At 32.2% G+C, this 24,804-nt stretch overlaps 1 protein-coding gene across 2 annotated transcripts in view; it reads right to left on the reverse strand.

Annotated features, from left to right (window-relative positions):
- Positions 1 to 207: 207 nt before the first annotated feature.
- The window catches only part of Gabrg1 (gamma-aminobutyric acid type A receptor subunit gamma1), a 74,159-nt gene continuing 49,562 nt past the window's right edge, over positions 208 to 24,804 (reverse strand). Inside the window, exons 4-9 of one of the 2 annotated variants that reach the window (XM_071614788.1) lie at positions 20,758 to 20,978; positions 19,683 to 19,765; positions 17,464 to 17,601; positions 17,184 to 17,336; positions 12,280 to 12,368; positions 208 to 477 (exon numbers count right to left, since the gene is read on the reverse strand). In XM_071614788.1, coding sequence (XP_071470889.1) covers positions 208 to 477; positions 12,280 to 12,368; positions 17,184 to 17,336; positions 17,464 to 17,601; positions 19,683 to 19,765; positions 20,758 to 20,978 — 954 coding nt within the window. Of the gene's footprint in view, positions 478 to 12,279; positions 12,492 to 17,183; positions 17,337 to 17,463; positions 17,602 to 19,682; positions 19,766 to 20,757; positions 20,979 to 24,804 lie in introns of both variants that reach the window. The other variant, XM_027937819.2, reaches the window with a different exon arrangement.

Consider the following 24,804-nt stretch of genomic DNA (forward strand, 5'->3'; position numbering starts at 1 on the left):
ACTAATGAATTTTCTGTAAATTTATGTAAATGAATTTAAAAGTAGTTATTTTATTTACCTATGAAGGCCTTAAAATAGTTATAATACTATTCAGATTTTAACCATTGGATTCTCCCCATTTTAAGTTTGACCCTCTTATTCCTGAAGTACAACAGATTACATCAGATTTAGCCAGATGTCTTATGAATTTTTGTTCAGGAATGGAATTTATAAGTAAAGATAACCAACCCAGTAAACCAGATTGAATAGTGCGAAAGCTGTTGGGAAAAATATTCGCGAGTAGGAGTCAATTTTCGCAATGCGTATGTGGATCCTTCCTTCCCTCCAAGATCCTGTTCTGCAGTCTTCAAAGCAGCAGAAGAAGCTGGCACAATCTTTACCCTCCAAACACTGATACCCATAATCATCTTCTCCTTGTGGCAGAGAAATGCTATTCATTGGAATCAGAGTAGATCCAGCATGGAGACCAGGGGATAGCTGACAAAATAATAAATTAGTTTTTGAGACAAAAAAAAAAACAGAATAAAGAAAGATCAATTTGTGCCTCAAGAAAAACTCTGGGAGACTGATAAGCAATAGAAGTAATCATGATTTTCAAAAATTAAATATTTTCAATTTTAATGTAGTTTTAGATAACAATTTACATCACAACATGTAAATTTCCTTACTTTCCAGAGATTATGTACAATACAAATAACCCTAAAAGTATAAAGTATTTTAAACTTTTAGAAAGTTGGTCCACCAAAATACTGTCAACATGAATTGGATACTAAAATTAGAATGAATCCTATATTTCTATTTTATGTTACACTAAAACATTTTCAATGCAATGTTTCTTTGCCATATCATGTGTTATTTATTTTTATAATAATAAGAATAAATAACAAAGAAGGTCTTCCAAAAATGCAAAAGGCATAAGAAGTTGTGAATAGACAGAAAAAAAATTGAGAATTTGTAGTGAATAAGTGCAAAGCATCATATTTTGAAGTGATGTACACAAGCTAAAAACCTAGATTTGGAAACAACTGGTGTTCAAAACCTGTTCATTCCACCACTCTACTTATCATCATAGCTGGAATTATTAGCACCTAATTTTTATGATAACTTACTGTAGAATGATCAGTGCTCCATCTTGCCTGGTAATAATAGTGACCACTATTATCAGGATTACTTGGGAGACATATCAAATTAACATTTCATGATTGCCAGTATCTGAATAATACTTAGAAGTGTTTTTAAAGTGTCATAAATCAGGAAATGTCAGAATACTATAGAGCATTAAGGCAAGCCCTTTAGAGTCAGACATAGACTGAAATTCTAGCCTGGTTGAGCAGAATTGTATAAACTTGAATTTCTCTCTAGCCTCAGCACCCAACAAAATATGTGAAACATAGCAAGTGTTCAATTGCCAGTAGATAATAATTATTGTTTCTGTTATTGTTCTTTTCACCATTGACCCCTGACAAGGATATATTACAATCAACTATAAAATACATAATAAAACAAAAAAGTAATAAGCAATAATAACAAAACTCCTGAACTTAATCAAAAGATTTCCTAGAAAAAACAAATTAATAAGTTAACAATAAAAAGGCATGTAAAATATACATGAAGTCAGCGGTTTTAGTTATTCATTCTTCAGAACTTCTGCCTATTTCAAGGGTTATATAATTTGTGAATCTAACAAATTATTATAATCGGTGGTTTTATTATTTCAACACTAAATACAATGCCATTTCATAATTTTTAACTTGATCTTAATTCTTTCTAATGTAAATGTTTATCAAAATTATTTTCAGTTTAGCTGGGTATGGTGGTGCACACCTATAATCTCAGCAGCTCAGGAAGTTGAGACAGGAGGATCGCGAGTTCAAAGCCAACCTCAGCAACTATAACTATAGCCATAACTATAGCAGGTAGAATATGGACACAGGAAGAAGGTGAGGTGCTAAGGAACTCAGTGAGATGCTGTCTCTAAATAAAATACAAAATAGGGCTGGGAATGTGGCTCAGTGTTCAGGTGCCCCTGATTTCAATCCAGAATACAAAAAAAAACCAAAAAAACACAAATTATTTTCAGTTTGAACTTTGAAAAAGATAACTCCTAAAGTAAGACAAATTAAATACTTTATAGAAAAGAATATAGAAAAGAATTTACAAATTAAACAAAACAAAAAAAAGAATTTCTTTAAATGTGGACCTATATTCAAAGCCATTCTACTTTGAAAAAGAAACAGAATTCAAGCCAGTAAATATTAAAAATTCACTATATGCAGAATAAAGCAAACAACTGAATTTAGTGATACTTAAAAAAGTTGAAAACATGCAAGTCACAATATCCATATTTGAATCAAAATATTCAGCTTAGGGATAAGAATCAATGAATGGCCTAAACACAAATAAATTCATGACTACACCTGGCTAGACACATTGTAAAAACCAGAGGTGGTTTTTATGTAATGTTAATGACAGCTCTTTTGAGGGTGGCACTTGGGGTACTTGACTAGACTCTTTGTGGAGCACTAAAATTATATAAACAGTGAGGCCAACTGGTATTCATTTCCTTGTCATTTAATATTAAATAGCATATTTTCATATGCTAATCAGTGAAAACTGATTAAAATACATTTTTTTAAGCTGGCACTTTTAAAGTTTATATGATTGAAGGCACATTTCACATATCCCTATGTCACTCAGCATTGTCATATATAGAAATATGGTATCAGAAGATATCAGTTGTGTATGAGAGGGATGATAAAGGGTGAAAGTGCACAAAAATGGGGAAAAACTGCAAACAATTTAGTTTAAGAATGTGGTCACTGTCATGGAGATTCTCTTGTAATGACACTTGGACAATTTTCTTGTTTCTTGCTGTTTCCTCCTTCCCTCCCTCTAGAAAACCAAATTGATAAATTGAAAGAGACTGAAGTTCAATGAATGATGAAAGTGAACAGAAGTAGACTCTATCTAGCTGAAAAAAATACCAAAAGATCTGACACAGTCTCAGTAAAATAAAATACTGCTGACACACAGACTTCTGACTTGGAAACCACTGAAAAATTAATGGGAAGAATATATACATTCCCAACCGCACTTTCTGAAGTACAACTACACTACCGTGGCTGCCCTCCAAAAGAGCATAAAAATAAAAGTAAAAATAAAAGTAAATCAGCCAAAGTGATATAAAAATAAACAACATACTGGAACAGGATATTCTTTTATTATGATGATAGTTCAAAGGATATCCCATGTTTTATTATTTTCACAAAGTCCCTAAGATTTGAGTCAAACATAATTTTCAGAAATTCATCCCATTCCCACTACCAAAAATACATACATCAAGTGCTATTTTAATAATATATTATACTTAATAATATACTGAAATATGCAAAATACCATCTTGAGCACCAAGATGTACTAATGTGAAATATTAATAACTAGATAAATCATTTAAAGTATAAGTTACATTTGCTTGGTGTTCTGCGTTAGATATGAGGTGTCCCCCGAAAGCTCATGTGTGAGACATGAGGTGACTTTACAGAGGTGAAATGGTTTCATTATGAGAGGAGAAAACTAACTAGTGGATTAATTCCCTGATGAATGAACTGAACAATAACTACTGCAGGTAGAATATGGACACAGGAAGAAGGTTATTGGGGGTATGACTTGGGGGTTTATATTATTGTTCCTGGGGAGCAGAGCTCTCTCTCTCTGCTTCCTAGCTGTCAAGTCCTCAGCTGCCTCCTATCCTATACACTTCCACTACTATGTTCTGCCTCACCTCAGGCTCAGCTATGGAGCAGGCACACCGGGGAATGAAATGCGGAAACAGTAAACCAAATAAATTGTTTTCCTCCTCTAAATTGTTCTTGTCAGGCATTTTGGTAACAGTGATGCAAAAGTTAACTAAAACATAAAGTTATGTATTTATTTAATTAGTATTTATACCATATGATAACACCATGCATGCTATTCAATTAGTAATATGAATAACAAATATTATTAGATGAATTTGTTAACATTATGAAATACTAATATTTCTCATTAATTCCATTTCTAAAGCACTATGCATGAGAATGTCAACCTAAGCACTGGTTTTCTCTACCTCTCTCTTATAAATTTTATTTAAGTATCTGCCAGAATGTTAAAAAAATTATGAAATCCACATCAATACTCAAAACAGGAGGTGAAAAGAAATCAAAAAGTATATCTAAAGAAAAGGCATCTCAGAAATGCCAAGGAAGTGGAAGTGTGCATGTGGAAGATGTTCTTTCCCATCAAAACACTAGAGATGCTCCTCATAAGGGAGAAAAAAATGGGATGCTAAATAAGATTAAAACATCTTATTAGCTAAATGCCTCAATTTCCTGATCAGTTGCACTGTTTTGAACCATAGCCCTTGTACTGTGCATGCCCAGAAGTCAGATGCTAACAGGTGGTGGTTTGCTCATTGTGAGCACTCCATAACTTCTTAGAGTATAAATAATAACCTTCCACCACCTCAAGGAATATTAGAACTCCTATGGCAGTGTTGGAATGTTCTAGTAATGCCCTCATTGTCCTAATATTTATCATTTAGAGAGTATGGGTGTATATTTGGAAGCAAAGAGATGGTATGCTCCCAAACACACAAGAAAATAAAATCTGACAACTAAGAACTTGACACTTAGATAACACATTTTCAGGGTCTATTGGAGAATAATTATCAAGGACTTTTGAGATAAACCAACAATGCAAAAGGAAAAAAGTGACATGGAACAGTTAGAAGTACTGACTAATAATTCAGTAAAGAAGAACAACAATTCTTGTAATTAGTTCACTCAGAAGTACTTGAGCTGATAAATCCATTTAAGAAGAAGCAAAGGGAGAACAGCTAGAAAATAAGACCTCTAAGAAATTCAACATGCTTGGGTAAGTTTTAAAAACATTATAAAAAATCTAAAATAAAATCTTGAGGAAATTTCTCATCCTATATAAAAAAAAAACCTCACTGAAAAAAAGGGATTAAAAAAATCTGGAATGCACGGTTAACCCAGGAAGCTTAAAAATATCTAACAATAGTTTTTAGAGGAGAAAATAGAAACCTCTTGGAACAAAGACTCAAAAAAAAATTCGCAAAAATAGTAGAGGTTCTATTAAGTATTGAAGTAAACAAAAATACTAATATTTAAAAAATATTTTACACCATGACAAACATAATGGGAAATGCTAAGAAAAAGGTTTACTTACAAATAATAATCAGATTGGCAGTAGAATTAGTCACAAACATCAATTTAAAGCTTAAAATTAAAAATTAATATAGTAACTATAAATCATAAAATACTGAGAGAGAGAATAAGGAAATAGTAGAAGAGCTAATTACTCTTTGATGTTTTTTCTATGTTTGATACCTTGAGTTTTGGTATACCAAGAATTAAAAGCACAAGGAAAGTAATCATCAGAAGAATGTGAAAACAGGGTTCATTCTGAGTTCAGACCAAGGTTGCTAGGTAAAGGATTTTATTCCTAATTTTATATTATTGTTCTATTTATCCATCTGCTTCAACTATGTACTCATATTAGTATTAGTTTCAAAATCATTGTTTTTTTAAATGAATTTTCCTCAATGATTATTCTGATTTCTTTCAGCTGTAATAGTCTATGGTGCTTTAAGTTGGAAGGAAAACATGAAAGGATCTTATGTAAAAGCCAAATGGAAAAAAAAAAAAAGCCATTGGTAGTATCTAGACACCTGCAGAGGAGCTTCACAAGACCATTGTCACAACTGACATGAAATGGTGATTCTGTCTGTTGAAAACATTCCACCATCCACTGACTTTTTACAATTCCTTAAGCAATAATTTTGCTGTATTTCACATTTTACCAATATCACATAATCCCTCCTGGGAGCTTTGCCGAATGCCATTTCAGGAAAAAAAAAAATCTATGAAATTTGTAAAATTGTAGATTGATGTATTTTTTTGTGATTCTAATGCATACTCTGAAAAGCAGATAAATGTTTGTTCATATATATATATGCATCAACTAAAGAAGAATATCTCTTCTTTGCAGAGAAGAGTTTGTGAGGTGGGGTTGGAGTGGAAAATCTCTCTTCATCTCCATCCTAGTACTATTCTGGCTCTCAATAGTATATTACTATTGTAATGGTCTCCAAATTTATTTCCCTGACTCATTTGCCATACAAGAATATATTATGTTACTTCGAATTTTCTTTCAAAAACATATGTAAACATACCATCCTGTTAAAAAAAATGTGTATGATTTACCAGTGCTGATAAAACAAAATCTACCTGCTTAGTATTGAACTGGGGACTAAACAATCTGGCCATAAACTATTTTTTTAACTTTAGCATGGGTTAATTTATGTTCTGTTTATGTTCTGTTTTCCATTTTCTACACCAGCACTGTCCTATGATAGAAAAATCCCATATCTACTTTGACCAAGACAGCAGTCACCAGATATGTGACTACTGAGAACTTGAAACATGCATAGTTCCACTAAGATACTGAATATTAAAATTTTACTTTAATTAACTTGAATCAACCTAGCCATCTATAGCTAGTAGGTACTCTATGAGCCATCATTGCTTAGAACATAAATGTCTACCTTTTATTCTCATTTGGAAGTTACACTCAGTTCATATGCTTCTGTCTACAATGTTATCCCTAATTGGTTCTTCTGAAAACTCTTATTTTTCAAATAATTGCTTCAGTGATGTCATATGTTCTCTGAAATTTTCTCTACCAAACATCCTTTGAAAGAATTGGTTTGCATGCTTTGGGAATGAATTATTTACACTTGAAATTAAAGGAAGCCTTCCTACTCCACTGTGACCCACATTGACATAAGCCTCTTTTCAACGCTGTGTGCCTGGTAAATCAATGATTCACAGACCATATTACACTGTATCTCAAGACTGTCTTCGATGTTAGGTATTGGCTACATAGGCCAAGTTTTCAGCATCTATTTCAACAAACAGCTCCTCAAAAATATATATAATGCCCTATAGCTTATTTATACTCATTGTGAAAAAACAGTTCTGCTTCTGAAAACATATGAGAAACTACCCATCTCATCATTAACTCTCTAATAGCTTGTTTCTTTACTTTGGATTTTTATGTTATGCCATTATATATATATATATTTCACTTTATCATCTTATGTTTGAATTTCTAGTCTATTTTTCCACAACAAGATTTAATGATGCCCAAAAGCAGAGAACATGTTTTTTAAATTTATTTATTTAATAATGTAAATTCTTTAGATTGGACCCAGGCACACTTTACTACTAGGCTACCCCCCTATTTTTATTTCATATTTTTAGACAGGGTCTCACTAAGTTCCTGAGGGTCTCACTGAGTTGCTGAGACTGGCCTCATACTTGCAATCTTCCTGCCTCAGTCTAGCAAGTTGCTAAGATTATAATTGTGTGCCACCACATCTAGCTTCAGAGAACACATTCTTTTTGTCTACAAATTGCTCTGTCCATGCCTGAGGAAATAAATTTCTATCATTTTACATATTAATAAAGTTGATACCCTAAATATATTTTTTTACTCTCAAATGGGCATATTAAGTTCCTGGCAGAGGTATAACAATATACCTAAATCACATTTTTTAATGAGTGGCAATAAAGAAAACTAAACATATATTGAATGGGAATGTGAACCAAATAAAATGTCATTAATATGCACAATATAAAAGGAAGATGAAAAATATAGAGAAATAAGAGGAAAAGAAGCAAGGAGGGACAAATTAAAGAAAGATCAAAAAAATAAATGAAAATGAGAATGACAAAAGAAAAACGGAAGGAAGGAAGGAAGGGAGAAAGAAAGTAAGTTAATATTGAGAATAAAATAGAAAACATCTTTATTAATTCATGTTTTTCTTAAAGGTTTTACTAGATCTAAAATTTTGATGTGTTCGACTATAATCTCTACTAAGAAAAAATTCAGGGCTTTCTATAATGCTTAGTTAAGCAGTTGAAGAGATGTCAAAAAGGGGATTTCAGTTCTACTTAATAACTCACAAATTGACCTTATAATGACTCAAGCACATGACTTTAGTGGACTGACCATTGCTTCAAATATTGGAGAAAAGAACAAGGGGAAATTCTGGATTTCACACTATTCAGAATTTTGAGTCTATTAAATAAAATGAAAGAGAAAGAGGCAGGTAAAAAGGGGTGGCCAAAGCACAAGTGGGTGTAATGACAAGAAGATGCTATAGTCCAGGGCATATTTAGTTTTCCTACTTCAAAGAGAAGAAACATGTGGCTTCCACAAAACCCTTAAATAGGATATTTAAGACAAAAGCAAACAGAGCTGTCTATTCTTTGTTTTAATGTAAATATATTTTTATTTGTTCTTTTGAGATATACATGATACCAAACATAGCCACATCAATGTCTATAGCAGCTGAATTCACAATAGCTAAGCTATGGAACCAACCTGGGTGCCCTTCAACATATGAACTAATACTGAAAATGTTGTACATATAAACAAAGGGATATTATTCAGACATAAATAATGAAATTATGACATTTGCGGGTAAACGAAATGGGACTAGAGACTATCATGCTAACTGAAATAAGCCAATTCCAAAGAATCAAAGGCAGTCTATTCTTTATAAAGTACATTATATTTTACCTGATTAGGAAGACCATATGGCTAAACACTGGACCAGGCAGGAAAACAAATTTGATTACTGATCGTGGCCTTTCAAAGCACAATTTAGAACTGAAAGAGCTCATTAAGCACATAACTGAACAAAAAAAGAAAGACTAAAGAATTTAAGTTTGGATGACTGAAAAAAAATTCTGTCACATAGGTAGTCAATTATGTCAATTGAAATGTTGCCATTTGTCATCATTTAGTGGTTCAGAGCTGTCATTTAATTATTATTTGTGGTTTTTCCACCTTTACTGTTTTTGCATCCTGGATTAAATTTTAAATACTTGATAGATTTTTTTTTCCTTAAATTACTATACTAGAAGAGGATCTGGTAGACTTTAATACATATTTTGTGAGCTTATGTTTGAATAACACCATAATTTTAATATTTTTCTTCCAATATTTCAGCTCTTTTGAGTATTTGTGCCATCTAGAACTGTGGTTGAGTACATGATCTGCAGTCAAACTGATCAACTGTTACCCTACAATACCTACTTTTCAGTTTTATGTAATTAGGTAATAGAATAATAGAACTTGTTATATATATTCTTAGAGTGATATTAGAAAATACATGCAACATTATACATATTCTGTCTTTTAACATTAGTTGTTTTTATTGTAAATATTTTCAATCAAAATTTCCAGAACTAAAATTTTGAAAGTAGCAAACATACTTTAAAAAATCTAGCAAAGATGCTTGGCTTTAATTAAAGGAATGTAGTAGAAAACATTCATTTTTATTTATCTAAAAATAAGTGAAATAACCCAATCCCAAAGAACCAGATTTTCTGGTTTCTCTGATATGCAGATGCTAATTCACAAGGGGAGGTGCTAGGGAAGAATAGAGGTACTCTGGATTAGACAGAGGGGAGTGAAGGGAGGAGAAGGGATATGGGGGTAGGAATGATAGTAGAATGAATCAGACCTTATTACCCTATGTGCATGTATGATTACATGAACAGTGTAACTCTATATCATGTTTGACCAGAAGAATGAAAAGTTATACTCCAAGTATGTATGATGTATTCAAAATGCATTCTATCTTCTAAGGTCTTCTTAAATTACGTTTTTTATTGTTTTGTAGTTTTCATTGTAGAGGTCTTTCACCTCTTTTGTTAGATTGATTCCCAAGTATTTCATTTATTTATTTTGAGACTATTGTGAATCATACATTGCTGTGAGACTGGAAGTTGGAGCAACCACTATGGAAAGCAGTATAAAGATTTCTCAGAAAACTTGAAATGCAATCACCATTTGACCTAGCTATCCCACTCTTTGGTTTATACCGGAAGGACTTAAAATCAGCATAGTACAGTGTTGCAACCATGTCAATGTTTATAGCAGCTCACTTCACAATAGCTAAACTATGGGACCAACCAAGGTGTCCTTCAATAGAGGAATGGATAAAGAAAATATGGTGTGTGTGTGTGTGTGTGTGTGTGTATGTGTGTGTGTGTGTGTGTGTGTGTGTGTATATATATATATATATATATATATATATATATATATATATTTTCAATGGAATATTATTCAGCTTTAAATAAGAATGAAATTATGACATTTGCTAGTAAGTGGATGGAGTTTGAGACTATCATGCTAAGCGAAATAAGCCACTCCCAGAAAAACTAAGGCTGAATGTTTTCTCTAATATGTGGATGCTAATTCACAACTAAAGAGTTACTTTAGATTAGGTAAAGGGGAGTGAAGGGAGGGAGAGGATATAGAGATAGAAAGGACAGTAGAATGAAACAGACATTATTCCCTTATGAACACATATGACCACATGACTGATGTGATTCTACAACATGTAAAATTAGAAAAATGAGAAATTATATCCCATTTATGTATGGTAAAACAAAGTGCATAAATGCATTCTATTTGTCATGTATAACTAATTAGAACAAATTTTTAAAAATGCATTCTATGTCATGTAGAACTAATTAGGATGAATAAAAAGTAGCACTGAATATTAAAGCTGACATTCTTGCTCTCTGATGTATTCATTCAGGAACATCACTATGTCCCATGTATAAGCTAAAGTCATGTAGCATGAGAGAGTCACAAGATCATTGTACAACATAAATATTCAAATTTGTACTGCCAACAACATGCTTTGCCTTTATGTTGTGGGAGTCAGAAAACAAAATATAACAGGGCTTGCTTATTGGAATATAAATTGAAAAGTAAATTATAATTTAAGGGGCTAGGGTTGTGGCTCAGCGGTAGAGTACTTGCCTCGCATGTGCAAGACCCTGGGTCCGATCCTCAGCACCACATAAGAATAAATAAGGGTAGAAATGAATTACAGTAGATGGGGTAGAGAGAGAAGATGGGAGGGGAGGGGAGGGTAAGGGGGATAGTAGATGATAGGAAAGGCAGCAGAATACAACAGAGACTAGTATGGCAATATGTAAAACAGTGGATGTGTAACCAATGTGATTCTGCAATCTGTATATGGGGTAAAAATGGGAGTTCATAACCCACTTGAATCAAAGTGTGAAATATGATATGTCAATAACTATGTAATGTTTTGAACAACCAACAATAAAAATTTTTTAAAAAAGAATAAATAAGTGAAATAAAAGTATCGTGTCCAACATCAACTAAAAAATAAATATTTAAAAATTTAAATGTAGGGCAAAAATTCATTAAAAAATGAATGAAAAATGAGAAGGAGAAAAAAATCACTGAGTCCTGAAACTAACTAGGTAATATGGAAAACTCCATGCCTCATGGTATATATAACACGGCAGGCTTTTAAGTTCACACCTATCGTAACTGATGTATTCAGTTATAATTTATTTGAGTATTTTGGAACAAATCTGTTTTAAAAACATTTACTAAAATTAACAATGATTATCTTTGTTGTTCATTCTGGACAAATAAATGTCTACCTTTTTGAGTTCTCTAACAATAGGGAAATACAAAGAAAGGGTTATAAGTTTGAGCTCTCCTACCAAAACTGACCTGAATTTGAGTCTTAGATCTCTCACTTACTATGCTGTCCTTCTGCAAATCACTGAACTTATTCTTTAATTCTTGCTCTGAGAATAAATGAAACCATGCATATAGAATGCTCTGAGGAGTGCCTGAAACACTCACTGTTAGATATAAATGTCAGATCAATAATTGTCATTATAAAAGGAACTTATGATCAATTATCCAATACTTAAGTATATTAGGATCAGTAAAATAAATTGTAATATATAAACTGATACAATATAAGTTAAGGTAGATATGCTAAGAAAGGGGGACTAAGGGAGTATAAACATGTAACAATTTGAATTTTTTAGAATTCCAAATTCTAACACAAAAATAGAATCGAAGACAAATCTTAAAAATTGTTTTAGGTGCAAAAAGCATACCACTTGTGGAAGATTTTACAGTATTAGAAATTACTCTGCATGGGAGATCCAATAGGAATACTGAGGAAATATAGATACAAAAATTGGCAGGTAATGTTGGGCTCTCCATTTTTATCTTTCTACATACGTATCTTTTGTCACAGTGCCTCAAACACTCCCTAGCACCATAAATACCACATAAGTATTTGAAACAGCATCTCCACGTCAGCTGGCTTTTATGAAAAAATCTTTTGTGACATACCGAGGCCTTGCTTTTTAGCTTCCTGTCTCTAGTAGTCTTTCCTTTTTTGTTGCTAGTAAAATAGTGCAAGGTTCCATATTCCATCAAGGCTGCAAAAACAAAAATGAAACACACAGAAACAAAGAGATCCATCGCAGTCACGTAAGAAACTTTAGGTAAAGACTTCCTGGCAATTGTACTCAGGGTTGTCATAGTCAAAACGGTAGTGATACCTATGGAGAGAGGGGGAAAAATAGATTAAAAACAATTTAACACACCACTTTACTTTTCCATCTGATCTGGCAATATTTTGAGCTTAAATAAACAATGGAAACAAAAGAATATGATTACCAGGGATTTACAGAAAGAATTACTGGTAACCATGGCTACGCTATGTTCAATGCGCTTTTTGTGTCTGTGAATTTTAGTCATTTAAATTACTGTGGGCTGCAAATTAATGCCTGATACCCATCCTTCTCTTTCTCCATAGTAATAAAATACCAAGTTTTAAACTAGTATGTTGTTGCCTGGAAGAACAACTTTATTTGCCACCTTCTCAGCAACAGAGTGTAACCACAGGCTAATACCTAGCCAAGGAGACCTGAGTCAATGGAAGCAGTCTAAAAAAACGGTATTAATGAACTGGGAAAGGCCTTTCTTTCTCTCCCTCAGGAACTGTTCTGCCAGAATGCAATGGGTAGAGAGCCTGTCATCATCTTAGACCAGCGAATGATCCTTGGAATTCAGATCACCCATGACTCAGAGGAAATCTAAGAGCCTGAATTCCTCCTACTGCAGTGTACCATCACCTTGCACTACCTACCACTGGACTTGCACAGGAGAAACAAATACCATTCTACCTAATTGGAGAACAGTTATTGAAGGTTTTCTGCTATATGTGGTTAAAATGAATCTAAATGAACATAGAGCCTTCTTATTTGATAAATTGACTTCAACCTACTTTTTAACCACAGAGTTTAAGTATCCAGGCATAATTATTTAAAGTGAATACTTCAGAAGGACGAGGTAAAGATTTACATTTTTAGGCACTCAACATGTGGAATAGGAATAAGTGCAAGAGCCCTACCTCAGTGTCCCAGGGTGTTGTCTTTGGACATAACTGCATCTCTTTACCCATTGGCTTTCTTGTGGTTCCTGCCATTAATCTTAGGTCCTATTATGGTTTACATATGAAGTGTCTTCCAAAAGCTCCTGTGATAATCACTGAATGTCTGGAGGTGAAATCACTGGACTGTGGTAACTGTAGCCTAATCAGCTCATCCTAGTTTGAATGGGCTGAGTGGGAATTGTAGGCAGATGGTTTATGACTGGAGGAGGCTGGTCACTAGGAGGAAGCCCTCAGAGGGTACATATTCCCTATGGCCCCTTCTTTCTCTTTGCTTCCTGGATGCTATGAATGCTGCCCCACCAGGTCCTTCCACCATCACCTTGGTCACCTAAATCACAGATGCACTTTCTAGGTCTCTCTTTGCCTAAACTGCTACAATTTCCCTTCTTTAGCACACTATATATGGCTCTATGGTTGGCACTGTTTACTCTTCAAAGTACTACATATAATGCTAAATGCTTCTTAATTTGGCCAATATTTATAGAATGACAACATTCATGATAATAAAACAATAAGGCTGTAGCAACAGCCTCTTTGTTATGGTGAAGGCAGTAACTACCATTTTCCATCATGTTGCTGTGTAACAATTCCTGTGACATGTCCATCTTTCTAGTTTTAACAGTTCTTAGGATTGGAACAGAAAATGTCACAAGTGCGTTGGAAGCGAATACAGAATTAATCCTTGACCCACCTATTATCTTTGTAATCTTAAGGAAATTTTCTTACTCCTATGCTTCTCACCTAAAAAACTAGCACAGTAATACCTTGCTTGATACCTATAATCAATATATAAAAAGTAATTAATTTACTTATTCTTAAAATGGATACTTAGGTTACTGATTTTAAATCTTTATTCATTTCTAATATTAGTATTTAAAACTATAATTTCTAATCTAAGTAGTGTGTCAGCCTCATACTTCATTAATCACGGTTCTAATGCCACCTCTGCACAAAGATTTATATAGACACCACACTGCATAATAGCAAACATTATGTCCACCTATATCCCACCTGAATTTATGCTATGTTCTATTAAAATTCAGGTTGAAATATTGTCTAACTTCCCTTTGTTCCTGACTCGACCCAAAGGTTACCTAAAAGTTCATTCTTTTTAAAATTTTAAAACTTTGAGGACATTGTTAGTTACATTATGTTTATTAACTTTTAATTTACTTTCATTTTTGTTCAAATATATGCTCAGGAAAACTTGAATCTTTTGAATTATGTTGAAATCTTGGTTAATGTTCCATATGCATTGGAAAATATATTATGTACTGAAGATAGTTGCTGTGTCTAGTAAATATAAATCAGTTCATGCAGTTGGTAATCTCATTCAGATCTTCTACATCTTGAATGATTTTTTTTTCTTCACTAATTGAGAAGGGGACCTTAAAATGTCCAATTACAATTGCAAAGTTGTCCATTTCTCTCATTATTCCTGAGAATTTTTACTTCAATTATTTTGAAACCAAAACTGCATTCTAAAGGTTTTGCATATGGTAATGCTAAATAAGTTCAATGAATGCAAGTATCCTTTTTTCTTCAACTTCCACACTTCTTTTTGCTGGGGGGTGGGGGTGAGTAGTAAATTACAAAGACCCCATAATCAAACAAAAGAAGATTTCTCTGTCCCATCTCTACTTAAAAGTCACAGAGTCAATGTGTGCATGTATTTTATTATCAATGATTATATTAAATTTTACTTTAATAAAACACTATTACATTTCTGTTTAATAAAGCAAGGAAAACCACAGTACAACTTAGCTTTCAGAAATGTGTTTCTCTAATTTAGCAATTAATATCACAGTGATTAAATTGAGAAGACCATGATGGATTTCCTATTAAAGTACCTCTGAACTTATGCTAATAAAAAATGTTTGGAATATTAACAGGACAAGAAGAAACCAATTCAGATATCATTGTTATTTTCTCCATGGATTCCTCTGGTCAAGAGCCTATGATAATCTCCCATCAAGTGTGGAAAAAAATCCAAGTTCCAAAAGTAGCTCACAAAGACTTAAATGATCCAAGCACTGTCCACTCTCCAATCTCATCTTCTGACACTATTCAGTCAGTTCTAGCCACACCTGTCATCTTTCTGAACATCAAGCTTACCCTGACAGGTTCTTCTTGCCTTGATTATTCTACCAAATATCGATCAAGTACTTCACCATTAGATCACTATTCAAATGCCACCTCCACAGAGGACTCTCTGGACACCACACCATGGTATAGCAAACATGTCCACCCACATCTCTTGTAGTTTTCTGACCATTTATTTTCTTTCTTTTCATAGCCTTTATCACTCACTGAAATGTTACATTCTTTTCAAATTTGATCATTATCCTTTTCTACATTGAAAAGTCCCACTCACACAAACACTTTATAACTTTTGTTTTTTGTTAGGACAGCACCAAGAACGCTGTTTCACAGAAAACATTTCATAAATGTTAAAATGCAATGTTGAATAAATTACTTCAATAAATTGTCCCTCAACAAGATGTAAACATACATATGAACGCTTATAAAATTAATTACAACTTCATAGGGCTCAGAATTATAAGAGGTATACTTTAAGTTTGATCTAGTTATGTCTATCTTGACAAATGCTAGTATTAAAAATATATGAATTCACGTAAATCCATAAAATTGGATCTGCTCTTTTATGACACCATAGCATATGATTTTTTTAATACAAATTCAATAGTAGAAACAATCCACTCAAATTCTCTTTGGAAAAACAATATGAAAATAAAAGCAAATATACTATGTTAACTTATAATTGTAATAGTATATAAAGAAACTATAATAATGAAAGTGCTTTAAAACAAAATAATTTGAAATAATAGAAAGAAATAACACTTATGAACAAGTACTTAGAGTCTCAAGAAAAAGGCATTTCTAGAGCTACATGTTTCAGGTTTTATTGATGCCACTTTTATGTGAATTGCAGTTCACTATTTATTAAATGGAGTTATTTGCCATTTATCAGAGAATTCACATGAAAACTCTACCATAAAAATAGCAATTGTCTCAAATGTCTTTATGTTTTTAATACATAATTATCAGTGGATAATTATTCACACACAGTTAAGATTCATATTTTAGACTGATCTTAAAAATAAATCAATAAATTTTCTTTGTGTAGGAATACATGAATATAGATCATCACTTTCAATCAAAAATATATGGTAGTTAGTCCCTGATTTCCTCAAATTATTTGTTGCTGCAATAGATTACTATAAAAAGAGAAAAAAATCCATTTTATTCAGTATGAATTACAAATTACTCTTTAAACAGCAACCTTCAAATATTCACAGATTAATTGCTCATTTTATATATTGCATAAGCTAGGGAGTTTTTTGATCCTTCTAGGTACCTGCCCTGTGGAACATCTGACTATTCATTTGAAACATTTGAGGAAAGAATTTTATATACATGCTGATTATTAGTGGTAAAATAAAACTTATCAAAATCATTGAAAATATTTACCAAAATGAGATTTAGATATTTATTTAGAGATTTTCATTTATTAATTCTTATTGTGAACTGTATTTCCTTTGACCTCCTTCAGCATGAAAAATAAGGAATTTTCTAAAAGCTCAAGTTCTTTACTTTCTTTATTTTCTACTTGTCTTTTATAGATTTATTTCAAACGGTATTTCAATAGAATTTCAGTACATTTTCCCCTTGATTATGGTCTAGAGGAATATTTCTAGTATTTTCTCCTGTAGACTTTTATTAGAATATTTTTTTAAAATCCTCTGATAATATAGCATAATATTATATATCATACCCAGTGATGTTCTTGCAGGTACTGCATCTTTATTGATCCAAAAAGACACCCAAGAAAGAACAACTGTAAGAATGCATGGGATGTAGGTCTGGATAGTGAAATATCCCATTCGTCTGCTCAGGTCAAAAAAAATTGTCATGATAATATAATCGCCTGGAAGAAAAATACATGTTTTACTTTGGCTAGAAAATGCATAAAAGTATATATTTCAATTCATATACTTAAATGCCAATGTCATTCTCTACTAGCATAATTCACCAATTTTTTTTTTTATCCTTACCAGAGATTGTGTGAGAGATTTCAGTTGTGTTCCGTAACCCTACAAATGCAAACTGATATAATCTCCAGTATTTAGGATCAGCCACTTCCACAGAGGGCTTTTTCCACTTATATTCAATTTCATTTTTAGGATATCCATCTGGAAGGAAAATTGAAATAAAAAATATATAGATTAGAAAGTTCCAAAGCTGCTAACATTGCAATACCAACATTATCCAAAAACCAACTCTTGGAGATTCTTCCCTTGTGTGTTATTATAAGATATACCAAATATAGAAAAAAACTGAATGAAATATGCATGTTTAAAGCATAATCATATTTAACAGTTATTTCACCCTATATATTAATATCACAGCCAACTTATATTTTAGTCCTTGGAATTTGGGAGTGGGGACACTTCCTCAGTGATCTAAAGTATATAACATTTTATATCTCAGATTTATGTAAAGATTTTATATATTAGAATTCACCCCACAAGACTGTCAAAACCAAAGCACAGAATTCCCATGTTTTGAAAATGTCCCTAGGTCACAATTGCCTGCAAACTTATCCTTCTGAATACAACTTTTTATGTGAATATTTTTTTTGGTGGACAAACATAACTTCCTATTTTTGATTGTTCATCTGTGTTTGGAAATATTTTAATACTATGAAATTTCTAATTGTTTCAGCACAAGGAGTTCTGTACCATATTTCAAAATCAGAATTCAAAAATATTCTAATATTTCCAAAATAGTATATTATTTTGCAGGATCTCCTATTGGTAATACAATAAATTTGCTTTCATCTCTGCTGACCTATTTAAGAATGTTTTCCTTTTTGCTCTCCAGGTCTGTGGTTACAGTGCTTTTCCATAGTTCCTATTCATTATAATCACAGAGATAGTTGAGTGAAAAGTGATAACATATAGGAATGTGAGTACAAATAAACATGGTTATGTAGATACTTAACCTCTCTGACTCTCAAGACATTGACCTTAAATTGGGGCTAGAGTAAAATCTTATACAAATCTTTGTTGTGAAATATTAGAGGTAGAGGCTAAATTTTCTACTGAGCCTGAACAGAATACCTGACAAAGGAAGTTAGGATAATTGTATTGTGTCATTGACACCCAATTGCATTTACAGGGATGGATTATTCATTTCCAGTAATGGCAAGCAAAGTCAAAGCAAATCACAAGATTTTAAGAATGTCAAATAGGGGAAAGTGCACTAAATGCTACATCATCCAATATTTACATGTCAACTCTTCCTTGATAATTCCTATTTATCAAGTCTTTTGCCCTGATTTAGCTGTCTTTATACATTGAGTGAGATATAAGATCATTAATATAATAAAATAAAATTTATGAAGATAATCCAATAAAATCTTTAATAAAGGGCAACAGAGATATTTAGAATTTACTAAGTGAAGAGGTAGGGAAATACTTATGAGTAAATACCTGTATCACAATCTACTAAGAATAGGTTCTAGAATGTAAACTGTGAAAAAAAAATCCAATTGTGAAGGAAGGAAAACAGCATTAAATGATTTGTGGATATAGGCAATAGCATTTTTAAAAGTCATATATATTGTCTAATTATTTTTTAGATCAGTATTTTCCTAAGAATATATGATAATACATTTTTATAAGCATAAAATAAAATTAATATTGCAATAAAAATATATAACTGTTTTTTGGAATAAAATTTTAGGTTCAATTTAGTTAGTTCTAATCACTCTTGTGTTACATTTATTCCCTTTAATTAAAAAAGCTCATCTCCAACTCATTAAAGTCTTTCAAATATTTACTTTCATGTAGTAAATACTCTTCACCCAAATAATTTTTGAAACATTTTAAAATCCAAGGCAATAAATTTAGATGCTGCCTCCAGCAAAATGAATATACTTTGAATCAATTTTTCTTTACTCTGTAAAAATATGTGAAAACAAACCTATCTTAAGAATTCCTTTATTTATTCAAGCTAAGAAATATAGACTTGCATACACTGAAAGTTGTAAAGATGATTTAATAAAACGTATATACATTCACTACCTATTTATTGTCTTTTAATTTAAAAGCAAGGAATTAATGTACTATTTGTAATTGTTTTATCTAAGAGAGTTGAATATAATCCACTCTTCTAAAAACTGTCTTTTTTTCTCATTTTGCTTTACATTTTTAAAGAAATGATATTTGAGACTAAACTGTATGAAATTATCAAGTATTTTCTGACTTACAGCTTGAAAATTCCAGTGGACAAGAATGTTCATCCATAGGAAAGTTATGAAGCTGAAGGTAACATTCTGCATTAATTGTCAATCTATATTTAGATGAAAAGATAAATATTAAATAAAGACAATTTTCCATCATTAGACTCTCTTGTCTAATTTTAAAGCATGATTTGAGACCACAATAATGAAGTATGTAGGATTAGAATGTAATAATCTTTTTTAAAATCTCAAAGTCTTAAATGATATTATAACATTCATAGTTAAATATGAAAATTCTAACGTTCTCTTTTCCAGCCAATCAGATCACTTCTGTATATATTTTAATAAAATCTTGGTACTTAAAAAGTCATACTTCACCATATTTTTATAATTATATTAAAACAGATTCAACTTCATGTATTACCAAAAAGAACCAATACAAAAATAATAATAGCTAAAAAATTTATAGTTCAGGATCTTCACCAATACATATGCACATATACAGGCATACATACACCAGATTAACAAATTGTACATAGTTAAGTGTTATGAAGTTTTTCATCTTAATATATCGGGAATATTTTCCCATTAAGAATGTTTTTGTTTTGTTTTGTTTTGTTTGTGTGCTGGGGACTGAATCCAGGGCCTTGTGCCTTCAAGCCAAGCACTCTACCAACTGAGTTATATCCTCAGCCCCAAGAATGATTTTTAATAAGTAGATATCTTCAAGGAAATGAACTAAATATATTTGAACCTTGCACAGCAAACTTATATGTCAATCATTTCTTGAGGAATTTCTAGTACTTTCTTAAGTATGTTTTATTAATTGAGGTTGTTTGAAATTCAGATTATACAATTTTATAGCAAGATTGGATGCTAGAGAAAAATCTCAGTAATTTGCATTACAGGTTACTTTTCACATAATAGTAACCCTGAGATTAAATACTGCCAAAACATTTCAGGATTTTAGATTTTAGCAGAAGAAAAAGAGCTACACATTTCCTAAATTTGCAAGTTGGAAGAAGGAGAAAATGCAGACACTAATTAATTATTAGTTTTGAAAATAAATTAGAGCAACTACAAATTTTTCAAACAATATTACCTGAGAGTATATAGAACTCGCCCATCATTCCAAATCCGCAGCAGGCGATTCGGAGTTGTTATCCAGTGTGCATCTGATTTTCTTGAGTTTCTGAAAAAAGTGTCAGGAATCCAAATTTTTCCAACCATATTACTGTTAAGCATGAGCACTTTCATGGTACTATTGAACTTCAAACGGCTGTCAAACCAGGTTTGGGCAAAAATTATATCAATTGTGTACTCCTAAGGGATAAAAAGAATAATAATAACATATTAGTAAAGCCACCATTTTAGGTGTTTTTTTTTCAAAAGTTTAAATTTTCAAGTTATAAAGTTCCTGCTAATTAATAGCACTTAAGCTCAATATTTTTAGAGGAAAAAAAATAGCCATTTTCTTAACTTTTCCTTTAATTGTGTATGTGGATTATATAAAATAAAAGTCAAGACTTCTGGCAATTTCTACTGCCTGGTATTGTTTTATTTCCTTCTAGTTTATACCTGTTATTCAAATTTTTGTCATATGTATGATGTAGCCATTAAAGTTAAAAGTAAACTCACAAATTTGCTTTAAAAAATAAATTTATCTTTTCAGCAATGTTACTAATTTGTGGTATTTATATAATGATTACATCACAAAAAAATCACAATTAAGTACAAATTTAAGAGGAAAATAGCTACTAAATTATCTAGAAGGCTTATTCTAAAAAGCTAATTTCTTAATTAAGTTTTTAGTCTGAAAAATTAACTCCAATTATTTAGGTCTACTGGTTTCAAATGTTTTCAAGTTACCACATATAAGTCCTTTGAGCAATTATAACACATGAAACACTATGTTAAGAGTTTTCCTTGTCTCATGCATGTCACTAAATTTTTCTCAATACCTAGGAAATTTGCACTACTATCATCTTTATTTTTCAGTAACATTTGCTGATTAAAATAAAGGCAGATTAATTCTACCCACATCACAGGGTTAATAATTGGCTGATAGAGAAACTGAGCCATTGCAAGACTGAATTCCAAGCTCAACTCCATATCACATACATGCTATGGTGCTTCAAAAGTGAGGCTGATGATTCCAAGAGTGGACAGACTGGGCATAATCAGCAAGTAACTATTAACAAAAAGTCGCTCAGTTAGAGAACAGGAGGAGGTAACTAGGTATTATTTACCTTTGTATCCTAAATGTCTGCTATATTATAAGCATTAAAAGTTACTCAAAATAATTAATGAATAAGAATACAGTAATAGTGCTATGAAGATAGGGAATTAAAAAGATGTGCGTGTGTGTCTGTGTGTTCATAACTTAGAAATTAAGAGAACAAAAAATAAACTGAAGAATATAAGCTATTACATGAGTTACTTGTGGGAGAGCCTAGTTACCTGCCCTTGACAGGATATTTACAATCAGTGGCCAATTTGTGAAATATTTAATATAACAAATGGAAGTATAATTGGGAGTTTGATTAATGAATGAAAACATTTTTTAAAAGTGTCAGGAAGACTAATATGTGAGGGCTAAGGCTCAACTTATGAATATGGAACTTGGAATTTGCTTAACTGAAATATAGAGATAAATTGAGAGGGAAACTGTATTTCATCTATTTTCAATGAGCAATGTTGCAATTTGGAAAAGCAAATATATACTGAAATCCAACAACAGCCCACATATTATGTAATTAAATGTGATATGTTATTTATTATGGTATTATATGTATTAATATGTAATAATTTATATATATAATGTAAGTAACTGTATTATAAGTATATGAACTATTATGTATGATTTTTTTCATATAATGATGTAATATGCAATTATTCAATATATTTAGCATCTATTGCATGCTGATTATTGTTTTGTGTGGATGTAAAGACATAAAGTCTGTGCACAAAATTAAATTTTCATTGTGACCCTCTCATCACATTTTATTGGTTGTCATGTGATAATTAAAACTTTGACTTTTTTTAATGTCAGTGTGGCACAGAATCCAACTGTGCTGAAAGTATTTTTGTAGCCATGTAAGCTTTGTGATTTCCATTGCCACAATTTTGCTAATATACTGTTTGTAACTTGAGTGGAGACATAAACATATGACATAATACATGCTAATGAAGCATATTTATCCAGGAGATGCTTAATTATCTTACTGAGTAATATTAATGTACCAGTATATAATGTGTGCCGTCATTCAGTACGGCTAATGGATCACTATATACAGTATCACTGGTGTAACTAATGTTATCAATAATTCCTATTGTGGCCCCCTTCTCAGGCTTGATGTCATTTAAAATTTTTTTAGTCAATTATGATTTATTCAGGTAGCCACTTCATCTGAAAGAAATGATTAACTCTTTAGAATCTAACAGCGAAACCATGCTAATGACATGACTTTTGTTTTAGTTGTAAATGTGAATAGAAAGAAACCTCATTGTTGTGGTTTAGATATGAGGTGTCCCCCCAGAGCTCATGTGTGAGACCACACAATAAAATGTAGAGGTGAGATAATCAGGTTTTGAGAGCCTTAACCTTATCAGTGCATTAATTCTCTAATAGGTATTAAATGGGCAGTGACTGTATACAGGAAGGGTATGGTTGGAAGAGGTCGGTTTCTGGGGACGTGTTCTTGGAGTTTATATGTTGTCCATGGTGAGGGGAGTTCTCTCTGATTCTTTTGGGGGGAGGGGGCAGGTATTAGGGATTGAACTCAGGGGCACTCAACCACTGAGCCACATCTTCAGACCTATTTTGTATTGTATTTAGAGACAGAGTCTCGCTGAGTTGCCAAGTGCCTCACCATTGCTGAGGCTGACCCTCCTGCCTCAGACTCCCAAACCTCTGGGATTACAGACTTGCACACACCCAGCTCTCTCTGATTCTTGATTGTCATGTCCTGAGCTGTTTTTCTCTGTCACACTGTTGAGCTGTGGTATTCTGCCTTACTTCCAGCCACAGCAAAAGAGCCAGCCATCTACAGACACAGACCTCTGAAACTGTGAACCCCAAAGAAATGTTTCCTCTCCTAAAACTGTGCTTGTCAGGTCTTTTAATCACAGCAGAGAAAAAGCTGACTAAAATATTCATTCTATTGAATATCCTGGAAAGAACAATTAGTTAATGATATTTGGCAGAATTGTGTCATATTTTTGGATGGGATGAAACAGCAGAAACCGCTTGAGACACCTGTCAGGATTATGATTTGGCCACTACCCAATATTGGGTGATAGAGAGAACCTCATTTTACTTGGTAGGTATATTTAACTGCAGTTTTCCTGACTAACAGGACATTTAATGTGGTTTCTGAAAACTGATTTGTCTAGAGGTATAACTTCACTAGCAGTTGTGGATACTGCTTAGAATCTATTAAATTTATGTATTTGTTTTTATGTATGTATGCATGCATGCATGTATGTATGTTGTGCTGGGGATCTATCCTGGGGCCTGCACATACTAGGTAAGCATTCTTTCACTTGGTTATTTTTCCAGCCCAGGACTTTCTTCAGAACACTGACTTCTAAAAGTAGTCAGCACTGTTGGAAAGGTTATAACTTCCAAGGAGTCAAATTTTCCTTAGCAATGCATCTTGAAGAAAAGTGAAGTTTTCAGCCCACAGTTATTTCTTAAATGTAAGATTAAAGAGTGAAAGATGCAGAGCATATGTCTTGATAATCCATCCTTCCTAAAGCCTCGAAGAGGCTAATATACCCAAGCCCTTTTAACTTGCTAATCCTGAATAAATGCTTTATTGAGATAAGAAGGTCAATCAAGTCTGAACTCTTTTGTAAGTAATCAAAAAATCCAACTTCATTTAATCATTTGTGTTAAGGGGAATTTTCAGAAAATGATCAAACTATGTTCTCATGTATTATTTTCCTATTTTGAGGTTATAATCATCTACATAACAAATAAGAAGAGGAAATATGAAATGGGACTTCTATTCACTCAGAACAAGCACAATATTTCCTAGGGTAAATGTTTTGAAATAAGAAATAGTGCATTTAAAACTTGAGATCCAATGCACTTTATATGCTTTGCTTATCTCCTTGCAAGTTAACTGACAAAACAGCATTAGTG

The sequence above is a fragment of the Marmota flaviventris genome, chromosome 7, assembly GCF_047511675.1.
Source record: "Marmota flaviventris isolate mMarFla1 chromosome 7, mMarFla1.hap1, whole genome shotgun sequence".
NCBI lineage: Eukaryota > Metazoa > Chordata > Mammalia > Rodentia > Sciuridae > Marmota > Marmota flaviventris.